Source organism: Tupaia chinensis, unplaced genomic scaffold (genome assembly GCF_000334495.1).
Source record: "Tupaia chinensis unplaced genomic scaffold, TupChi_1.0 Scaffold000305_1, whole genome shotgun sequence".
Classification (NCBI taxonomy): Eukaryota; Metazoa; Chordata; class Mammalia; order Scandentia; family Tupaiidae; genus Tupaia; species Tupaia belangeri.
In genome coordinates, this window is record NW_006159795.1 from 2538395 (window position 1) to 2559965 (window position 21571).

A 21571-nucleotide genomic window follows, 5' to 3' on the forward strand; every position below is an offset into this window, starting at 1 on the left:
GAGGGAGAGAGAGGGTCCTCTCTAAAGGAGTGCAGTCCTGCTACAATCCCCCTCCTCCACTGCTAGCTACTGTAAGGACTCTGGGCACACACCCACATAGGCCTGGTATTTTTTTTTTTTTTAGAGGTTTTTGCTATAGGGTACGTGCGCTCACCAGAAAGACAGAGAGAGACAGTGAGAAGGAAAGTGTGAAATCACCCTCCATGCCAGGGGTTGGCCAAGCTTCAATCCCTTCTCCTCCATTCTCTGGGATCTTAGACATGCATGCACCCACAATCAACATGATTTTCAAGCTACTGGGTCTGGGACTTGAACCATGGCCAGTCATGTGGGAGTCCAGCAATGTATCCGCTATGCCACCTACTGGCCCCTCTGGTGTATTTTTCAAGCCATGGGGGCCAGAATTCAAACTGCAGTCAGCTATGTGGGATGTGGCTCCCAAAACACTGTTTTAACCACTGTACTATGGGCTAGCCCAAACACATATACTCTTACTCCAACTTTAATTAAAATATTCTAATAATCAGAGTTCTTTATTTCTTTCTTTATATATCAATCAAACCTTTCTGTATATACAGGTTTTTAGCTCAGACTGGTGAAACCTCAATGTCATCTTCCATTTAGTTTTGATTTATAACTTACCATCAGATCACCTCCAGTAAACACAGCAACAGCAATGGTACAAACGATCACCTTTAAGGCAGCAGTTCTCATCCCTGGCTACCTATAGACTCACTTGCACAGATTAAAAACATATATACTGATGCCTAAGCCCAAACTAACCAGATAACATCTCAGGAGGGAGTAGGCATCGGTATGTGTGAAAAGCTCTCCGGGTGATTTAATGCTTAGACAGGGCTGAGGATGAGCTCTAGGGGGCTGGCTGCCATCCAAACCTCAACCTCCAGTTACCTGAGCTTATCTTGTATGAGCGCCAAAGAAGGGAGGAAGGTTAGAAAAGTAAAAATAACTATTGGCAAAAATAAATAAATAAATAAATAACATTGAGGGCCCAGATGATGGCACAGCAGTAACACAACTGGACTCACACAGGAAGGTCCCAGATTTGTGTCCTGGGGATTCTCCATATGTGCCAGGTGTCCATGATCTAGGCTGGCTGAGGCTGGGGGTGGATTAGGGCATGAAGACCCTGTTGGGGGTGACTATGTCTGTCTGTCTCTCTCAGAAGTAACTATAAAACAAGAGCATTTCAACATTAAAACACTCCTCTGATGAAAGTAGCAACAGCCACTTGAGAGGCTGAGTGGAGGGGGCCAATGGCTCTAAGGGTCTGTGAGGACTTCATTCCTGAATCCCAGCAGGAGCCCAGCAGTCACCCTGGGAGTGGAGGACTGAGAGAGGAAAATGCCTCCATTTGTTTCTCCTCTTGGGTTGCTCATTATGTTCTTTAACTCCCATTCTGCCTAGTTTGCTTTTTTACTAATACTTAAGTTGGTCCTATTAGGCGCAACCTGCTTCTTAGGTACGACAGAAGATATGATGATAAAGATCGTCTTGGGTTTTGGTTTTTCCTTCTATCAGGGAAAGGAACAACATAAGGACATCCATAAATGTGTTCCTTCCCCACAATTCTATTTGCCTTGCACCAAAGTTGCCCAGCTTCCTGTGCCTGAAATCCCAACTCATTCTACACTCCTTACTCTCCCTCACCATCTACATCCACTAGATAAGAAAATCTTCCAATTCACTTCCACACTCAAGATCTCTCCTCATGTTTCCATGTCTAACTGTCCCTCACATCTCTCAGCCCCACTTCTACCCTCCCAGACTATTCACATAATGAATCCAGCCATGTTCACTTTCCACTCACCAGCCAGACCTGACCATTCCCTGGCTGAAGACTCACCAGAGTCTTTTCTACACCTTCCTACTGCCACACCTTGGGCTGGCTGGGATGTAAAGCCCTTTGTGGTGTGGAAACTGCCCATCTCTAAAGCTTCAGCTCCTGTACTCCACCACCCTGCCCTCACCAAACCTGGACAAGCCAATACAATGTCATATCCATGCCCTGTACAAGCCATGGCCACTCCCCTCCCACCTTAGCAGTGCTTCGATTGGTGGACTGACTCATCATTTAAGACTTAGCCCAGGGCCTCCTCCCTGTGGCTATGAGAGTCAGTCCCCTGGACTTGCTGCCCCTCCTATCTGCTCACACCAGAAGAGTATATTCTACCACGTCCGTCAGGCCATGGGGAGCAAGCAGAGGAATGAGGGCAGGGAGCAATTCGGTGGGCATCAAACCTTCTTTTGTTTGTCTTCTATGTCTAATTCTAGTAGGGACTAGAATTTGAAAAAAAGCAGTACTGATACCAAGGTAGCAACATCTGAATAAATTATCCACAAGGCACAGGTAGTAATAGCTTCTGAAGGATGAAAAGGCAGTTAACTTTGTCGAACTCATTGCCCTACTTTTTCACCGCCCCATATAAAACTTGAAATTATATGGTTTTTGTGAATGGCTATTGAATGCAAACCTCTATTCCATGTGCTGTTCCCTATCAACCCACCGTGTGCTGACCTCCCACTAGAAATATTAACCCTTTGGTCTTTTCTTCATTTCTCTAGTCCTTTCTCTTTTCCAACACCTGTCTGTACCCTCACTGTGCACAAAGTTAATGGCTTTTTTTGTTGTTTGGTCAATAATAAATATTTTGTCTACCGTTAGGTTGATTATTAAAGTTGATAAACTAACAGATATTATCATCATGATTATCATTATGACAGTTCTATAGGTAGGTTTCAGTGTAAACACAACTCTATTTTCTGCTCTTTGAGCCCAATATCCTGACTGTGTAATACAAATTAATTATTCAGAGCTTGGAAATAAGATTAAAAGGAAGGTGGATGTACTGTAGTCTATGGCAGAAACTGAAATATTGGAGAATGTAAAGGCATGGAGAACAACTGTGAATACCAGAGACAGTGTGGGAGGAGAGTGGGGAATGGCATAGGGTGAGATGGAGGGCATCAAGGGGAAGACAGCAAGAAGTAAAACAAGAAACACAGATGGAAAATTATTTGTTGAAGATAACATGTAAGGTAATATCTTTGATTGAGTCAATATACCGTGTATTCTGAATGGGAAAATTCATTTTGTATGCTGTAATGATATACAGTGAATGAATGTAAAATAAAATTTAAAAAAAGGTAGATGTATATCTTTGTGGTGTTATATGGGATCACTCATAGAAAAGGCCCATCTCTATAGCTTTCCTTCCATATAAGAAGGTACCATTGTTTGACCTAAGTTTACTACTGTTTAGGACCCAGAGTCTTTGAAGTTAGATAGATCAGGTAAATTTTCCTTTTCTTTTTTTTTTTTGTTCTTCTTCTTTTTTGGTGGTGGTGGTTTTTCTATAAAGATGCATATATCTGTGTCTGGTAGAAAAAGGCAACCCCATCATAAGTTGTAGTTTTATTGCCAGATAGGGCATTAACCACTTTTGTGTCTAGCTGAAAACTTACTTTGGTGTTTCTGTTTCACTTCTATAACATGTTCTGCCTCAAGTGCCCTTCGGAGCTAGCTTTATCATTCTGCTGGTGTTCTCATTGAGTTAAATAAATCTTTAAATCAAAATAGTTTCTATGAGGGTTGTGTTTTCAGATGTTTGAAAATTATATTTGGAAAATGTGTCGCTTCAGTGATGAACAGCCTGCAGCATGTAGGTTGGCTGGGCTTGCCTGAGTTTCACTTTGTGGCCTACAATTTGATTTCTGAAATGCCTCGGAAAAGGGCCACTGCTGGTCTGTCCCAATTCTGCCCTTGTTTAGGTTTGAGTTGATCATGCACTTTGAGACTCCTCTGGTTCTGATTAACTGCAATAGTTGTTTCCTTTCTCCTGGCAGTGCGTGTAAGCACCAACTGCCTCTATTCATATGTGTGCAGGGGAGGAGAGTATAGGCGGGAAGGTGGGATGACCATTAGACCAAGACTTTGCCAGAAAATGAGGACTCCATCTGGCATCTTGCCGCCAATGCAGTAAAGTCCCGTGGATGAGAAAAATGAGTAGCCCAAGTTGAGATTTGAGATGTGGGAAGGGTAGGGCTGGTGGCTGAGGTGAGTCACCCATATGATATTTAAATCTCTGCTTTGGCTGCTGCTGAGAAGAAATGGCTGATGAAAACTGTAGATTCTTTTACTTATTTACTTATTTTTTTAGAGAGAAGTTGTTGCTATAGGGCTCATGTGCTCACCTGAGAGACAGAGAGAGACAGAGAGCTAGAAGCAAGAAATCACCCCCCAGGGGGGATGGCCATGTTGCAATTCCCTCTCCTCCATTCTCCTCTCAGGATTGTGGGCATGCACGCACATGGGCCCATAAAGAGTTTCAAGTCACCAGGTCCAGGACTGGAACCACAGTTGACTACGTGGGAGTCCAGCGATGTACCCATTAAGCTATTTGCTGGTCTCCAAAATTGTAGATTCTAATGACGTGAACTGAGAAATATTTCTTAGTGTTGGAAAAGGAGGTTGGTATTTTTACATCTGGTTGTAGTTTGAACCAGTTGTCTACACTGTCCAATAAGATAGCCACTGCCCACATGTATAGCTATGTATATTTAAATTAAAATGAGTTAAAATTAAAAACTCAGTTCCCCTACCTCACTAGCCACAGTTCAAGTGCTAAATAATTATAGACGGCTGTTGCTGTCGTAAAGCGCAGCATAGAATGGACCACTTCTATCACTGTATAAAGTTCTGCTGGTAACACTCACGACAGCCGCCTTCTTAAGGAAAAAGTTCTCTGTATTTTCTAAATATGAGTTGTGATGATTAATAACAGAAGAAAATCAACACAAGAAATAAAAAGTATTCAAATGATGATGAACCTCTGTATTTTCTAAATGTGAGTTGTGATGATTAATAACTAAAGAAAATCACCACAAGAGATAAAAAGGATTTAAATGATGATGAACTTCTAGTTCATCAAATCATCTTTTACTTTATTTATCAAGAACAGTACTTTTGTTCTCTAATATGTTTTTACTTGTATTTAGTCTCTTCGAAATGATCTTCTCTGAACTATCGAGAGTCATACAGCATTTTAAAAATATCCTATACATTTCCATAGCCTAGAAAACTGTCTCAGAAAACTGCAGTTCTTTTGAGGTCTTCTAGCAGATTCAGGGAGAAATGTCTCTCACTAGCTTATAATAAAGGACAACGGCCATTGATCGGGTTCGGTAAACAATACCCCAGACACGGCACCTTGGCATCTGAGACAACAGCAGAAGTAGAAAGGCCTCTCTCACCTTTTCACTGACCTTCCCTGAAGGAGGACATAAAATGGAGCGAGAATTCCCTGACTTTATCCCCAGAAACAAGTCATAGACCCTATCTGACCTTCCCCCAAGGTAGGTCATAAGATCATCATTCCAGAGAGGATCCTCCCTGTACCCAAAAGATAGAAATGTCCTTATCTCTGAAAACACGGGGACACAGAGAAGAATCTGCACATATAGGGCTTGCTGAGCTCTCCCCTCACGCCACCAGGATCAACTCCTCTTTTGTCCAGTCGTATTTCTGCATGACTATCTACTCTTCATCAAACTGAAGCATAAAAACACACGCTTCCCTGTTTCTTTTATTTTTCATTTCTGGAGCTTCCTGTGTTATATAAAACGTTTATGTGTGTGTGTGTTTTTCTTGCTAATCTATCTTTTGTTACGGAGGACTGGACATTACCTAGCAATGTTACTTTTTCTCCCCATTGACCCAAGGACCAGTCACTGGTACTTTACCTAGATCTAGCTTACTTCGGAGAAAGACTCAGATAGTCATCAAGTTAGTCTTTGGCCTTTTGTGTCGAGTTGTGTAAAGTGGACAAAAGCAGTCAACTGGAATAACTTACTTTGTATTATGTAGTGTGAACTATAAAAAGCTGTTGATAGAGATACATTTTTACTTAAAAGGTACAAATTTCATAAGGTCTAACCTAGTATTTTGAATGTGTTGAAGCTCAGATCATTTTCACATGGGATGGTCCAGTCTTCTCACCATTTCAGTGATAGAGAAAAACAAACACAGAACAACAAAACCAGAACAAGAAGTTGGAACAAACTGTATCTGAAATCCTTTTTGATGCTAGGCATCTTTGATGAGCTTGGCAGTTGCAAGCATTTTGCTAGTCCCTGGAGAAAGAAAGATTTAAAAAAACATATATGGCCTTGACTTCAAGAAATGCAGAACACAGTAGGAAAGACAGAAACATTAAATAAAATGTGAAGGCAGTATAATATGTGCAGGGGAAATTTAGTGGTGGCACAAAGGAGTTATCATCATTTGTTGAATGCCTTAAAGAAGACATCACAGAGATAGAAGTTTTCATCTGAGTTCTGAAGGATGAGCAGGAGTTCACCAGTCAAACAAATAGGAACAAGTGTATTTTAGAAAGAGGCAGAACTCACAAAGCATGTAATAGAACAGTCCACAGAGGGATTTTAAGCAGTTTGCTATGGTTAATGTAGAGGATGTATGTGCAAAAAGGTGGGAAATGAGCCTGTAGCAATCACGCAGGAGCCATGGGAAGCCTTGCGTTTCATTCTGAGGCAATCTTTATCCTACAGTTGGGAGTCATGAAGCTTTGTAACAGAGGAGGAAAATGATCTGATTTGTATTTTGAAAAGATTATTCTATGACCTCAACTATGGGAGTGGTGAAAGAAAGAAAAAGAAAAAGAAAAAGATGTCTAGAAGAAATTTGCAAAAATATTAACAGGGGTTGCCTCTAGGTGTGGAATAGGATTTTGTTTCTTCTTATAGCAGAATATGGTTGGCTGTTATTTTCTGGAGGCAGTAAGGTTTCAGACATATATATAGCTGTCACTTCAATATCTTAATTCAATACAAGGAGCATTGACCATGTATGGGTCATGCTTTGCCTTTCTTAATTCTATTTACTGAAAAAGCAACTATTTTACAAATCCAGAGAAGACTCTCATACACATTTTGGAAAAAAACAACTCAGTAAGTACTAACGTGTGTCAGCCCACAGAAAACTTCAAAAAAGTCATTTCTGCCTCTCAAATCTGAATCTCAGGGAGGACCAACCAATTAGCCAACACATACATTTCACTGGTTTTAAAATGATCCAACTCTGGGTCTAAATGAAGTTGTAATAAATTTTACTGTGCCTCAGAGGCAGTACCGATTTCATCATATACCACTTTCCAAATCACCTCAAATTCAAGTATAATCAAGAAAAACAATTCCTTGGAAATCAGTTTATTGGGGCCAGCAGGTGGGATGGCAGTTAAAGCACTGGACTCCCACATGACTAACTACAGTTTGAGCCTGGACTTGGTGGCTTGAAAAACATGTCAGGCACGTGTGCGTCCAAAATCCCAGGAGAATGGAGGAGAAGGGATTGCGGTGTGTCCATTCCCCTCAAGGCATGATTTTTTACTTTCCCTCTTACTGTCTCTATCTCTCACTTCTCCTATGAACACATGTCCCCTCTGGCAAAAACCTTAAAAGAAAAAACTTATTTATAACGTAAATGGGGGCTTTAACTCACCTACCCACCTTTTCTGAACAGATCCATGCCTCAAAGTCCCTGCTCTATAGTAAGACTCTAACTGGGGTGGGGCAATGGCCCAGTAATAAAACAGAACACTGCAAGGCTGACCCAGATGAGAAGGTTCCGGGTTTGTGTCCAGAGCATGGGACACTCTGAGTATGCCAGGAACACAAACACCTACGATCCAGATCCAGGATCGGCTTAGTCTGAAGTGGGATTGCAGAATCAAGACCCTGTTGAGGTATTCTTTCTTTCTCTTTCTCTGTCTTTCACTCAAGGAAAAAAAAAAATGAATAAATAAATAAACTTAAAAAAATAAAGTCTAGGGACCAGCAGTTAGCGTAATGGCTATGTCACTAGACTCCCACATAGTCAACCGTGCTTCACGTCCCGGACCCTGTGGCTTAAGCTCACGCTGGGCGCGTGTGCGTGCGTGCCCAAGATCCTGAGAGGAGAATGGAGGAGAAGGGATTGTGGTGTGGCCAGCCCCCTGGGGGGTGATTTCTCACTTTCTATCTCTCTCTCTGTCTGTCTGGCGAGTGCACGCACCCTATAGCAAAAACCTCTCCCAAAAAAAAAAAAAATGTCTGGCTTTATCATCACCTTGCAAGGGCACAATCAATAGCTGTCAGAAGCAAAAGTAGGTAAAGTTTGGAAAAACTGGTCTGTAAAAATAAAATGAAGCCAACAACCAGCACAAAGTCCACTTACTATTTCATTTATAACGAATAGCAAGTCTTAGGTGGTAAGCTTGCCAATCCCTTCATTAAGCAAAAACTTACTGCATGAATCTCATCAGTAAAATAAGAATATTAATAGCAACAACCTTACAAGGTTGTTGTGAAGAATTAAATAATACATATGAAGTGCTTAGAGAGCTGGCTGGCACACGGAGCACTCAATAATTTATAATATCATGATCATTTTTCTTATATAATCATAACTTGCCTTCTTCCAACATTCCAACTTATAAATCTCAAATACGTCCTTACTTCTGTCAAAGACTATTTACTATACAGTGTAATTAAAATGAAATAATTATTTAAATGTTTTAAGAAAAAAAGATGAATAACAACTCGTTACCTCCTCGTATCTGTCAAAAACTGCTCCTTCTTGCAAAAAGGAAGGAACTTCTTTCTGCCAGTTAAATTCATAAGGTTTGGCCATGATTATATTCAAGACCTAAAAATGAAAAAGAATATCTCATTAGTATACAGAATTGAAAAACAAGTGAGGATCAGAAGTTAACCACTTTGTATTTATGTGTTTGCCAAAGCTTTTCTTGAAATATGCGAAGTCAGTCCATAAATTGAGTTTTTTGTTCTTTCCTTCCTCTGACTCCCAAATTTCCTTGCTATTTCCAAATCTGAAGACACATCATCATCCAGAAATATCAGAAGTGGTCATTTAGGAAGCCTCCCTTCCCTTTCCGGATCCTATAAAATAATAGGATGTTTTTGGTTTTTGTTTTTGCCATAAGGTTCATGCACTCACCAGAGAGACAGAGAGAGACAGTGAGAGGGAAAGTGAGAAATCAGCCCCAGGGGGATGGCCATGCTGCCGTCTCATCTCTTCCATTCTTCTGAGATTTTGGGCAAGCATGCACACATGCCCAGCAAGATTTTCAAGCCACCAGGTCTGGGACTTGAACTATGGTCATTCATGTGAGAGTCCAGTGTCTTAACCACCAAGCCAACTGCTGGCCTCCTAAAGCACATATTTCTAATATCTGATGGCATCAGACAAAGGAAGAAAAGCATAGACCATCTATATCCAAGTTAGTCCTACAGCACTGAGTGGTTCTGAGGGCACTTTGAGCTGAAGGAGAACCTCAGACAAGAGGCATTCACAGTGGTAAGCTGCAGCACTGGAGAGGAGAAGCTAGGATTTTGTATAGCTCTTGGCCCTTTCTCTAGCCCTCTCTCATCCTTGGGTCACTGAAAAAACAACAGAATGTGTTCCTTCTGGCACAGGCAGAGTAAGACATTTAAGGAGAGGCTGGACATTGCTCAGGGGAGCTCACGGCACGCAGGAAAAACTGGGCAATACAGTGAGACACTGCTATGAAAAGATCTGGGCATGATGGCCTACTTGTAGTCCCAGTTACTGGGGAGACTGAGGCAAGAGCATCCCAATATCCTACCCAGAGCAGCTTAGAAATACACTCCTTTTTAAGACAAAAGTCCTCATCTTTAAAAAAAAACTGAGGCAAGAGCATCCCAATATCCTACCCAGAGCAGCTTAGAAATACACTCCTTTTTAAGACAAAAGTCCTCATCTTTAAAAAAAAAAAGGAACAAAAGCAAAATTACTACATGAGTTACTTTATAAATCCTACACAACACATCTGTCAGAACTCATTCTCACCTAAGGAGAAAAAATATTGTGAAAATAACAAAAAATTATCACAGAATGTTATTAAAATAATAATTTGTGATGTCTCAAAATTGAAAAAAAATCTGTATAATTAGGTTTAGAGATGAAAGATTCAAATGTAGTATATTCATGTTCTGGCTTGCTAGAAGGTAAGATAACAAAAATGTGAAAGGTCAGTAACACATACCATTAGTGAAAACAGAAAGCTATAGCACACCATAAGCACTTCAATACCATTTATTCAAATACACATACACACACATACACCACACACACACGCACACGCTCATAGACAAACTTACATATTTTTCTAGGTACATGTCTGTTACTATAAGTAAATTATTTTAAAGTTCCTGGAAATAATCCTCCAAATTTATCACTCTAATGACTTCTTGGAAAGGAACAAGGATTGGGGCTGATAAACTATCTTTTGTGTTAATTCTGCTAGGTAGTTTTTATTATAGGAATATATTTGTATGCTTGCACTGACGTGCTGCTTGTTTAATTAAACAAGAATACAAATTTTGAAAAGAAAAAATGTAAAAGCCAAAGTCATAAGGATCGGCAGAGGCATTGTTCTTTGGCACCACATAATTTAAAGCAGAGGAAGCACAAATTAGGTCACATTTCAAAACTATTTCCTCACAATGACCACTCTTGCTATTTGGCACTACTACATGATGAGAGAACTTATGTAAAATCATCGAAAAAATTGGAATTAAAGTATGAATTATTTTGGTGCAAGAAAAAAATTGAAATCCATTCATAGTTTTTTCACAATCTGTATTTTCCATGAAGACCCCCATCTTCATTACTGACCTGACTAAAAGCAGAGGAAAACATGGAGAGGAAAGCCCCAGTAGATGGGAAGCAGTACTCCATTAATAAATGCTGAGGCCTCCCAGTGGAAATCAGCAAGACAAACCACACTGCAGGTGGTGAGAGAGGAGTGAGGTGCTTTTTCCCAGTCCAAGCTTTTCTGCCCTTGGGTAGCTTGATTAAGGTACCGGTATCTTCCACAGTAGCTTTTTTTTTTTTTTTAAGAGAGAAAGATTTTTGCTATAGAGCACATGTGCTCACCGGAGAGCCAGAGAGGGGTAGAGAAACAGACACACAGATGTGACCCCTCCAGGGAAGATGGCCATGCTGCAATCCCTTCTCTATTCTTTTCCTGGGATTTTGGGTATGCATGCACAACGCACCCGGCATAGGTTTCAAGCTGCTGGGTCTAGGACTCAAACCATGGTCAACTATGTGGGAGTCCAGTGACGCAATCATTACGCCACCTGCTGGTCCCCAAAATAACTCTTAAACGGGCTTCTCTTTCTATTTCTCTGTCTGTTCCACGCATTTTATCCTTCTCTCTGCGTCTATGTCCATTTCTCAGTCTGGGTGGTGTATTTATGTATACATGAACAAAGTATGTGTGTACACATAAGCACACAGCTTCTGCCCGAAGTGACGCAGAAACATGCTTCTAGAACTTATGATGAGCATTCATGCCTGCTATGCCGTAAGAAAGATCTGCGGAAAAAAAACAGATTTGCAGAATCCCTCTGTATCAAAGGAAAAAAAAAAAAAAAACAACTAAGTCTTAGCATGAAAAACACATTAAAAAACAATAGGGCAGTTCTCTCAATTTGCCGGGCTGTGAAGCACTGTAGATAAATAGCTCTCTGCTGCAGACCTTTATGTATTCTATGCTCTTCTCTCTCTTGTCAACCATTCCTTTCAAATTTTCCCTTTGGTTTCATTTTAGAGGGAATAGCAACAAGAGGCTTCTGTTATAAAAAAGGTTACATCAAAAATGAAAACGAAAAAGAAAGCTTCTATAATTTGCACTCTCTTTCATTGGGTTAATTCTGGTTCTCCCAGTGTTGACAAAGGTATCCAGACCTGACTACTTTTCTTATTTCTAAAATATTCATCTTTACCTTGGGTTTTATTATGGGAAGTACTTGGGGAGAGTCAGGGTTAATGGAAGGAACAAGGTAATTTTTTATCTTAATCAATAAGGAGATCTTTAGTGAGGGTGGGAGCTCACGTCATTGCTTCTTTTTTTTTCAGAGTTTTAAAGTTCAGAACAAGCTAAAAAGCACTTTGGGGGAAAAATGGCATTAGCATATCCTAAATTTTTCCAATTTTAAAATGGGGTCTATTCTCAGCGCTCTTTGAAATAATTCCTAGGGCATGGTATTTGGGGGCAGTGGCTGGACTTATTTTACAAAGATGGTACAACTATGACTTAGAGACTAGAAAATGTTGACCCAGCCAATAGTGTGTAACAACAGTTTGTTTGATCGAGGTAATTGATTTTAAAATGGGAACAAATGAAGGTCCATGTGCAGTTCAATTGATTCCTGAGAAAGTTAAAGGGACAAACAGTTACTGCTTTCTAAAGGCATAGAGGGGGAAAATTGGCTACTTTATAAGGACATCCTTTTTGCAATCATCTCAAATCCCCACCCACAGCTTACTGATAGAAACACTTTGTGCCATGTGAAAGGTCCCTCTTAAATTCTCCAGTTTGTCTTCCCTGGCCTCCCTTACAAGACACTTCAAGGTCTAATTGCCTCCTCTGCCTCCTTACAAAACGCCACCTCCCCATTTACAGTTCTCAGGAAAAGATCCACCTTCTCCTTGAGAAACACAGGAATTGAAGGAGAATTTACACAGTCAAAGAACTGATAGATAACCCAGCACCTTTTGTAGTGTAAACACCTTGAGTAGTTACTGGAAGGAAGCCAGTGAGCTTTTCAATAGTCTCATTGTTTCTAAATTCTTATGCAACTGGAACAGATTAGCTATTACACTGGCTACAGAGGGAAAACTCCCTGGACTACAGAGAGCTTTGTAGCCAGGGGACAAGAGAAGAGGGGAGTTCTAGATGGCCCTGTGTCATAGCAAATTACAAAAAAAGGTCCTTCTAAAGATGATGAGAAACTGGAAGAGACAGTAAGAGGGGTATAAGGGAGACAACGGGGGCTATTGAGAGACCTAATATTTAAGCAGGGTATGTACATTACCTATGAAGGTTGGCTTCTGTCCACTGAGGTGAGGGAAACTGACAAAGAGCAGTTATTTGTGTTTTGACCTTGTCTGGTCTATGTTTTTAAACCTGCCATCTTGTTTCCCCTTGTTAGCCTACCAGGTAGTCTTCAAGACATGCAGACCACCTTCCCCAGATGTGCTGGTCGATGATAGAGTCAAAGCTGCCCCACAATGTCTTAGGTCAGTTAGGTCAAAACTTTGGTATTTTTTTGTTTGTTTGTGAACACACGCCTCATGTCCTGGTATTAAATAGACAGAGGTAGTACCTAAAATCAGGTACAAGCAGACTTCCATGGAAAAATGAAAGGAAAGTACATGTTTATCTTGGTGCAAAAATTGAAATCCATGCATAGATTTTTTTTGTTTTTTGTTTTTTTTTTTGGAGAGATTTTCACTGTAGGGCGCTTGCACTCGCCAGACAGACAGAGAGAGACATAGAGACAGAAAGCGAGAAATCACCCCCCAGGGGGGATGGTCACACCGCAATCCCTTCTCCTCCATTCTCCTCTCAGGATCTTGGGCACGCACGCACACGCACCCGGCGTGAGTTTTAAGCCACCGGGTCCGGGACACGAACCGCGGTCGACCACGTGGGAGTCCAGCAACATAGCCATTACGCTAACTGCTGGTTCCCATGCATAGATTTTTTTCATGATACATATTTACCATGAATTTTTTAGGATTCCCCCACCCCTGCCACACACACACACACACACACACACACACATTACGTACCTGGCTATGGTAGGCAAATCAATCACTAGAATCTATGAATGTAACTACATCCTTTTTGCAATCATCTCACAGGGCAAAAGGAGCTTTACAGATGTGATTAGGTGAAAGAGCTTGCCATGAGAGATTGTCTTGGGTCATCCAAATGGACCCTAAATGCAATTACAAGTGTCTTTGCAAAAGGGAGTCAGAGGGAGAGTTGATGAAAACAGGATAGAAGGGGGACATCTGATCACAGAGGCAGAGATGGTAGTGATTTTGCCCCAGGTCTGAGTGCCACTAGTAGGTGGGAGAGGCCAGGATGAATTTTTCCCTAGAGTCTGGAGGAAACATGCCCTGAAGATACTTTGATTTCAGACTTACCATGAGAGAGTGAATTTCTGTAATTTTTAGACACTAGTTTGGCTGTTTTTGTTTTGTTTTATTTTGTTTTTATAGCAGCCAAGGAAATAAATACACTAGGACTACTGAAGCGGGACATCTTTCCTAAAAGGCCTAGAACATTGACAAGTCAATCTGGAATGCAGGAGAGACTGCTCTTATCTAAGGGAACGGTCATTCAACTTTCATTTGTTCAATTGAATCAAATAATAATGGGGAGAAAAGCACACAGTAAAATGCCATGTAGAAACAAATTCAGTTAACTCCTGTTTTTCTAATCCAAAACATCTTGGAGGAGTAAAGGTATTATTTCCATAGTGTATCTTTCCCCATGCTCCAAATGTCTTTTAACGATATTGTATCTCAGCAATAATATAAACATTAAACAAAAGCTGTACTTTTTCCATGTCAACCAAGACATTCCCTATTTTTTATTTCTCTTTACGAACAAATGAATTTGTTTAAAAAAAGCATTTATTTCCATTTGATAACATACCACTTTTGACTACATAAAAACACATCATGACTTGGTTACAGATTTTATTAAGTGTAACTTTGATCTTTTACCTTCAACTTTACCACAAAAAAGTTCCATAACAAATTAATCCCTTTCCCATCCAACCATACAAATCCTATTAAACCAAGTAACTCATGACCTTAAGTGACCCGTTGGTGGAATAAGCAAGGTTGTTTTCCAGAACAGAGACAGTTGGGATAAAAATTTCCACTGACCAAAAGTATTGTAAATTAGTTGAATCAATCAAGCACATTTTAGTGTCTGACTCTTCAATCTTCAAATAAGATACCCATAGATTTCTAAAAACAGACCAACAGCTATCATCAGATCACCCAAAGCTTTTAAATGAATGGCTTTACTTCAAATAAGGGAATCTAATTTGACACTGATCTATTGTATCATTAATGATAATTTCCCCATTTGCTAAAAATACCTCCATTTTCATTAAGCTATTAAATAACTTTTTAAAAAGCAGGTAAGGGGTGCAGGACTGAAAAAAAAAAAAAGGATCAGACACAAAGTTGTTGAGAGCTGAGGGTAACAACACTGCATACTTTAAAGAACTTTGCAATACATCCCTGCAGCCTTGAACTATTCAGACTTCAACCTAGTCATTCAACCAGTACAATCTAGCCTAAGTAAATGTATACAAGAATCTATATACAAATACTATTGTGCTGTTTACCACAGAAAAGATGAGTGTTAGGTCGGCATCACCAAACAAATGGTTAAATACATTAGAGTATTTAAATTCTGTGCCCATTAAAAATAACCCTTTAAAAAAAGTTATTTGTGGAACTATAAAGAATTTAGAAGTTTCTAAAAACATTCACTACTCCTCTAAAGTAAAAATACAAATCTACTCAACATATTGCTAAGCAAACAAGAAAGGTTATAAAATTGCATGCAAATATGACTCAAATTTTGATGAGTTATATACGTATTATACATCCAAATACTACACACTCTCTCTCTTTCTCTACTTTAGGGGTTTAAAAACTAGCGAGACATATGTAAAAACACAAATAGTAGTTATATCTGGCTGTTTTATAGAGGAAAAATACTAGTAAGACATACGTAAAACAAACAGTAGTTAAATTTGGCTGACGGAATTTTAGGTGATTTTCCTTTAATACTTTCTGTATTTTAAAGTAATCAGAGACTATAATTTTTATATTCAGAAAAAATGTGAAGGATGGATGATACTAAAAAAGCTTATTTTATTTCTTTTAATATAAATCAATAGAATTCCTGGCAAGAACAAATAGCAGGAAGAGACTAATAAATAAAACTATAAAATATTCTCCTTTCCCTTTCAGGATTTAAAACCATGACTGTAAGGGACCAGCAGTTAGCATAATGACTATGTCGCTGGACTCCCACGTAGTCGACCGCAGTTTGCGTCCCGGACCCGGTGGCTTAAAACTCACGCCAGGTGCGTGTGTGTGCATGCCCAAGATCCCGAGAGGAGAATGGAGAAGGGCTTGCGGCGTGGCCATCCCCCCTGGGGGGGTGATTTCTCGCATGCGCCCTATAGAAAAAAACCTCTCCAAAAAAAAAACAACAAAAAAAAAACATGACTGTACATTGCGGGTGTTTACACACACCAGTGAAAATTGGACACTCACTCACTACTTAGTAAAGAGTAATTTACTAATACTAAAATGTTGGTATTAATTCAGAAACCTTTACCTTACTTGTATTTGGAAATAAAATTGATTATGCAGGTACTGGATTTAGTCTTTAATGAATTCTGGAATATAAGAAATATGTGGCCTTGGCCATGGTTAATCATTATAAGCACCCTCTGATTCAAAATAATTTCCTAGAGTTTGTAAAAAAAAAAAAAAATTCTGTAAGAATAAAATGAGAATAGGGACCAGTGGATGGTGTAATAGTGACATTGTAGGACTCCAACAGAGTTGACCACAGCAAGAGTCATAGATCCTAAGACTTAAAACTCATAGTAGGCACATGCATACGCATACCCAAAATCCTGAGAGGAGAAAGGAGAAGAAGGGATTGTGGTGTGGTCATCTCCCAAGGGGTGATTTCTTGCTTTCTTTCTCTTTGTCTCTTGTCTCTCTGGAGAGGGTATGCGCCCTATAGCAAAAATTTCTTTTTTTTCAATAATTATTTATTTTATTTTTTATTTATTCATTCATTTATTTTTTAATTTGATCAGAGAGAGACAGAGGGTGAGAGTGAGAGAGAGACGAAGTGAGAATGCAAGCCACCAGATTCAGGACTTGAACCCCAGTCAGCCATGTGGGAGTGTCCAGCACCTTAACCACCATGCCACCTGCTGGTCCCCAGCAAAAATTTCTTTAAAAAAAAAAAAAAGAATAAAATGAGAACAGAAAGCAAACATCTGCAATTTGTCTGTATCTCACCTACCTCAGTATTAACCATAATTAAGATGTGAATTATTAGATTTTTCTTAAAATCTAACAATTTAAAAATAGATGACTAGAAATATTTAAACAACTGCTTTCTAAACTTATGGGTGATGCTCATGATTATACTATAATGATCTTTGTCCTTGGAATGCCCTGGGGTTCCAGGGTAGGAGCCATAAAAATGGGGGCTCCCATGGCTTTAAGTTCTTCTTAACTAGAACACCCTTTGAGCTATGGAGGACCAAGGTGGTATCCAAATAGCACATATCACCAGGAAACTTCCTAGAAATGCAAATCTCAGGCCCCACCCAGACCTTCTGAATCAGAAACTCGGGAAGTGGGGCTCAGGAATCAACCCAAGGTCTATTCTGAGGTAAGGTAAAATGTGAGAACAGTCGTAGATCAGGTCTTCATCAAAAAGGAAAAAGGCAGGGTGGAGGGAGGAAAGAAGGAAAAGTTTCTACATTTCTGTCTGTAACAAAGGCCAGTTCACCATGGAAAGAAGTAGACAAGGCATTTGTGAGTAAAACTCAGGTAAGTAATAAAGGCCATCCATTTGTATAGAAGGCACACTTTTCTCCCGAAGGCCTGGTAAATCAAGGACATCGAGACTCCAGCTGCTGGTACTTGCTTTGTAACCAAGACCAACAATGGCTACTAAGAACTTGAAACAAATGGCTAATTTCTTCAACTATTTCTTTCAAGTTTCATCTTGAAAGGTTAAGCCTGAAGAAGCCAGTAAAGGATGACAGGGAACTTGGAGAAGGCAAATGAGGGATGACTGACTCAACCAAACACTCAGCCAACACAGCATCTATTTAATCTGAAATGTAGACATGGCAGTCACTTGACAAGTAACTTCAAGCAGCTCCTTCATGGTTCAACCCTTAACAGTCCCTTTTAACTAGAAGCTGTTAATGGTAATATTCCTCCTAAGAACTCAGAAAAAAAAAAATGGGTTAAGTAAAAATTCAACCAGCAAATTCTTTTAGGTTTAAGGAGCTCAATGAATTAATGAGCTGAGAAAAAAGATTATGTTCAAACATAAGGGCTCTAGAAGGTGCCCCCAGCCATGCTGGAAAGCGAAGTCATCTCTCGCCTTGTCTCCCCTTCCATGCTTCTCTCTGGACTTACCAGATTTGCATCAGTGCCCCAGATACACATTTCTCTTCCCTTCTTATTCCTGAATCTCTCTCCTAAACTTACTTAGCTACTGTTTATCTGTCAAAGATATCCTTTTAAGAAACTCGGTTAGGTACCACTCTATATTTTCACGTAAGCACCCTGTATGTGTCTTTCTGTAGAATTCACCGTACTACACTCAAACAGCTATTTGTGCTTCTGTATCTTCACTACACAAAGAATCTATAAAGACCAGGACTTGGGTTGTTCTAACAGTGCCCAGCATACAGTGAGCACTCAATAAATACTGCATGAATGAAAGGATGAAAGAGTATCTTAATCTGTACAGTAGTTCCCAACCCACTCTAAAAACAAACCAAAGCAGGGCCAGCAGGTGGTGTAGTGATTAAGGTGCTGGTCTTCCCTATGACTGACTAGAGTTCGAGTCCCAGAACTGGGAGCTTGAAAATCACACTGGTCATGTGTGTACACATGTCCAAAATCTATAGAGGAGAATGAAGGATACAGGACTTCAGTGTGGCCATTCCCCTCGAGGGGTGATTTCTCACTTTCTCTCTCACTCTCTCTCTCTTGCGAGCACATGTGCTACCCAGATGCCCATCTCAGCATCGTTTTTGTGTACCTGTTCTCCCCTTCAGAATCTTAAAATACTATCCCCAGGTTTCTGCTCCCTAAAGAACAAACTCTGCTACTTACTTGGAGGCCAATCTGTAGAAAGAGTTTCCATTCTTTGCCTGGTTCTGCAGCCAGATTGAGCCTAATAACCTCTAGGATGTGCATCCCAACTATACTCTTCTATGCCCTATACCTCAGCTCAGGGAGGACTCCCTATGACTCCTCATGAGGACTCCTTAGATCAACACTTGGGACCTCACGGTGGAGCCATACCCTGGACATGTCTTCTGGGAGTGAGTGGCTCCCTTACCCCCACAGATTGCCTCTTTAGAGGTGACCTTCTGGAATACTCAGAAGGGCCTCCTCTGTCCTATGTTCAGGACTCCATACTTTGTCCTTTATTTGTCCTTGAACTGGTTCTGCCCCAATTATTAGGCAAAACATCACCGACATGAATCATACTTGTCAAGTGAGAAAGCTCTCTTCAGAAGCCTGATTTTTGCCTTAATTATTGGACTATTTCAAAGGAAAAAAATTATTTTATCTTTGCTTGAATAATCTATCCAAAGGTTGCCTCAGGCATGAGTATAGAGTAAATCTGAGGATCGCAAGACAGGACTTTACAAAAACAGGGAAACTGATTCGAATAAAAACAGGCGCAATTCAAGGACTCAAAGAATCCTTTATTTTAAAAACTATTTTCTTATTAAAATAAACATACACACACAATGGGCTCTTAAATTTAATCAAGATTCCTTGTACTGAAACATTCTCCAAGCTATTTTATAAATAGATCTTGGCTATTATTACAGAAGAATCCTAAGATGAGGATAAAGTATAAGACCATGCACATTGGAACTGAGTCAAGACCATAAAAGGAGAAAATAAAATACTTCTCCTTAGGTTTTTGAGTAAAAGAACATATAAAATTACTAGTCTGTATATATTCACACATAGAAGTACTACCACACAACCTGAAAATAACCTTTGGGGCTAGCCCTGTCATGGCCTAGTGGTTAAGGGAGCCAGACCCACAGGGACAACTGCATAGTTCAAATTCCAGCTCCATCAGGCTCATGTGCATGTGAGCCTAAAATCCTAACTGGGTAAAGAAAAGATTTCAGTGTGACCATAAACCATTGAGAGGTGCTTTCTACCTTTCCCATTTACCTCTGTCTCACTGTCTATCTGGCTAGAACACACATCTTCTGGCAAATTAAAAAAAAAAAAAAAAGCAACCTTGGTCACAAAAATATTAGGTCATCAGGAAAGTCATGACTTGTAATGACATGTATTTTTAGTAATGACATGTATTTTTCTATGTTTTTCCATATAAAATGCATCATGACTTCCAACAACCCAACATATTACATAAATAAATCTCAAGTCTTATGCAAAGTCAGTTATTGCCTCGTTCAAAATTGCTCCACCTGATGTCTTCAAAAGCATAAACTAAGGACAGAAATGGAACTAATAAAATGAAGACAGAAGAAACTTACATATAATTTAAGGTGTGGGAAATTAAATTCTTAAATATATGCAATTTAAAAAATAATCTCTAAATCTTTCTTCATCTTTATTTTTTTTTAACCTGAATGCACAAAGATACAATCAGTCTTATAGAAAAGAAGAAAAATCTTTAATCTCAGTTAACTTAATAAAATGTTATCTTTGCGGTTTTCCTCTCGGCTTGACATTATTAATTATTATTTCAAATGAAGGTAGGAAACTTACTGTGAGAATTTATTTACATATGTGAGAATGCACACCCAAAACTAAGTATAAATACTAGACCCTTTCTTTGGCTTTGTCTGATCAACCAACAGGGGGACTGAAATTCAGATGGTTTCATTCCCTTCAGAAATACCAGCATCAATATTTACACAATTTGAAATGAATCTTCCGATGCAACATTTAAAAAGGGAATTAGAAGGACTGAAATATTATGGTTCTATAAGCACTTTGGCCACATCTTTTGAAAAATGTATCTGACTTTAATGATACATTACCCTGTTTCCACAATTAATATTAAATTGATATGACCTCTACAGCCTGCTGGAATGGAAACAGGGCAATCGGAGATGGATGGCCTGAATTCTAGTCCGAGCTCTATCCTACCAGTTGTGTGACCTTCAGGAAGCCCCTTTACCTCTGGAGCTTTAGTGTCCTTGTCCGTAAAGTACAGAAGCAGAAACAGTCATTTCTCTCGTCCAATCTAGCTTAGATTAGCTCACTTAAACATTATTTGGTCTCCCAGTAAGTGTAGATGTTATTTAAGACCATATATGTCCTTCCTGAAAAACATTTTATTTCCCCAAATGAAAGCCACATTCAGATGTGTCCAAGGAAGATTTCAAACAATGCATTACTATTGTGTATTGAAGAATAACTGACAAAATAATGGCAGGGTGGCATTTCTAGAACAACTCTTCAGTATCAAAGCACACTCTCAAGATGCCAAACCCTTGCCAAATTCATGTAAGGTCAACAGCCTTCAAATAATTGCCCCTTTCATGAGATGTGTACTTTTATTGGATTATTTTAAAACATGTTTGCTTTTATTGCTTATATAGAAACTGGAAAACATCCCTCACTCTAACAAGGCCCAGAGGCGATGGGAAGAATATCAGAGGTTAGAGAGTCAGATGTGAAGTGATTCCCAAGAGTTCATATCATATTTTATTTTAGCAATTTTCTGTAACTTCTGATTCAAGCCCTATCAGCTGGCTGGGAAAAAAAGAGAGCAAAAAGGAAGTTTCTTTAACTAAATTTCCTGCTTCTTGTTAGATTGGTAGTTGGTTCTTCCAAGTGTCAGTT

General features: G+C 39.5%; 1 protein-coding gene across 1 annotated transcript in view; it reads right to left on the reverse strand.

Annotated features, from left to right (window-relative positions):
- The window catches only part of PLCB4 (phospholipase C beta 4), a 472346-nt gene that overhangs the window by 194092 nt on the left and 256683 nt on the right, over window positions 1-21571 (reverse strand). The window contains exon 3 of the mRNA XM_006150920.2: window positions 8624-8722. Within this exon, the coding sequence (XP_006150982.1) occupies window positions 8624-8707 (84 nt within the window). The 5' untranslated portion in view covers window positions 8708-8722. The remainder of the gene's footprint in view (window positions 1-8623; window positions 8723-21571) is intronic.